At 77.3% G+C, this 2,011-nt stretch overlaps 1 protein-coding gene across 1 annotated transcript in view; it reads left to right on the plus strand.

The window, feature by feature from the left end:
• The window catches only part of LOC122192500 (plectin-like), a gene marked incomplete at both ends in the record, with an annotated part of 3,133 nt that extends 1,125 nt beyond the window's left edge, over positions 1–2,008 (plus strand). Inside the window, one exon of the mRNA XM_042893051.1 lies at positions 14–2,008. Within this exon, the coding sequence (XP_042748985.1) occupies positions 14–2,008 (1,995 nt within the window). The remainder of the gene's footprint in view (positions 1–13) is intronic.
• Positions 2,009–2,011: the final 3 nt, after the last annotated feature.

A 2,011-nucleotide genomic window follows, 5' to 3' on the forward strand; every position in this document is an offset into this window, starting at 1 on the left:
GCAGGCGGAGGAGGTGGCGCAGCAGAAGGCACTGGCGCAGGAGGAGGCCGAGAGGCAGAAGGAGGACGCGGAGCGCGAGGCCCGCAAGCGCGCCAACGCCGAGCGCGCGGCGCTGCGGCAGAAGGAGGCGGCCGAGGAGGAGCTGGAGAAGCAGCGCGCCCTGGCCGAGGGCACGGCGCAGCAGCGGCTGGCGGCCGAGCAGGAGCTGATCCGGCTGAAGGCGCAGCTGGAGAACGGCGAGCAGCAGCGGCTGCTGCTGGAGGAGGAGCTGTGCCGGCTGAAGGACGCGGCCGGCGAGGCGGCGCGGCGGCGCGCGGAGCTGGAGGAGGAGCTGGCCAAGCTGCGCGCCGAGGTGGAGGTGCTGCTGGAGAGCAAGGCGCGCGCCGAGGAGGAGTCGCGCAGCTGCAGCGAGAAGTCCAAGCAGCGGCTGGAGGCGGAGGCGGAGCGGCTGCGCGAGCTGGCCGAGGAGGCGGCGCGGCTGCGGGCGCAGTCGGAGGAGGCGAAGCGGCAGCGGCTGCTGGCCGAGGAGGAGGCGGCGCGGCAGCGCGGCGAGGCGGAGCGCATCCTGAAGGAGAAGCTGTCGGCCGTGGCCGAGGCGTCGCGGCTGAAGGCGGAGGCCGAGATGGCGCTGACCGAGAAGGAGGCGGAGAACGAGCGGCTGCGGCGGCTGGCCGAGGACGAGGCGTTCCAGCGGCGGCTGCTGGAGGAGCAGGCGGCGCAGCACAAGCAGGACGTGGAGGAGCGCATCGCGCAGCTGAAGCGCTCGTCCGAGAGCGAGCTGGAGCGGCAGCGCGCGCTGCTGGAGGACACGCTGCGCCAGCGGCGCCAGGTGGAGGAGGAGATCCTGGCCCTGAAGGGCGGCTTCGAGCGCGCCGCCGCCGGCAAGGCCGAGCTGGAGCGCGAGCTGGGCCGCATCCGCGCCGAGGCCGAGGAGGCGCAGCGCAGCCGGGAGCGCGCCGAGCGCGAGGCCGAGCGGCAGCGGGCGGCGGCGGCCGAGGAGGAGGGCCGGCGGCGCGAGGCCGAGGAGCGGGCGCTGGCCATGGCGGCAGCCGAGGAGGAGGCGGCGCGGCAGCGGCGGGCGGCGCTGGAGGAGGTGGAGCGGCTGAAGGCGACGGTGGAGGAGGCGCGGCGGCAGAAGGAGGCGGCGGAGCGCGAGGCCGAGCGGCAGGTGCAGCTGGCGCGGGAGGCGGCGCAGAAGCGCGTGGCGGCCGAGGAGAAGGCGCGGCTGGCGGCCGTGCGCGAGAAGGAGCGCGAGCTGCAGGAGATGCAGCGGCAGGAGCAGAGCGCGCTGGAGCGGCTGCGGCTGGAGGCGGAGGGCGCGCGGCGGGCGGCCGAGGAGGCGGAGGCGGCGCGCGGCGGGGCCGAGGAGGACGCGCGGCTGTCGCGGCAGCGCGTGGAGGAGGCGGAGCGGCAGAAGCGGCGCGCCGAGGAGGAGGCGCAGGCGCAGGCGCGGGCGCAGGCGGAGGCGGAGGCGCTGCGGGTGGAGGCGGAGCGGGAGGCGGAGCGGCGGGCGCAGGCGGAGCGGGCGGCGCTGCGGCAGAAGGAGCTGGCGGACGCCGAGATGGAGAAGCACAAGCGGTTCGCGGAGCAGACGCTGCGGCAGAAGGCGCAGGTGGAGCAGGAGCTGGGCCGGCTGCGGCTGCAGCTGGACGAGAGCGCGCAGCAGAAGGGCGTGCTGGACGAGGAGCTGCGGCGGCTGAAGGAGGAGGCGGCGGAGGCGGCGCGGCAGCGGGCGCGGGCGGAGGAGGAGCTGCTGCGGCTGCGGGTGCAGCTGGAGGAGCTGGCGCGGCTGAAGGGGCTGGCGGAGGAGGAGAACAAGGCGCTGGCGCTGCGCGGCGAGGAGGAGGCGCGCAAGGCGCTGGCCGAGGAGGCGGAGCGGCTGCGGCGCGTGGCCGAGGAGGCGGCGCGGCTCGGCGTGGAGGCGCAGGAGGCGGCGCGGCTGCGGCAGCTGGCCGAGGACGACCTGGCGCAGCAGCGCGCGCTGGCCGAGCGCGTCCTGCGGGAGAAGATG

Source organism: Lagopus leucura, unplaced genomic scaffold, assembly GCF_019238085.1.
Source record: "Lagopus leucura isolate 7727_CA_CO unplaced genomic scaffold, USGS_WTPT01 31843-0_obj-0_obj, whole genome shotgun sequence".
In the NCBI taxonomy this organism is placed as follows: domain Eukaryota; kingdom Metazoa; phylum Chordata; class Aves; order Galliformes; family Phasianidae; genus Lagopus; species Lagopus leucura.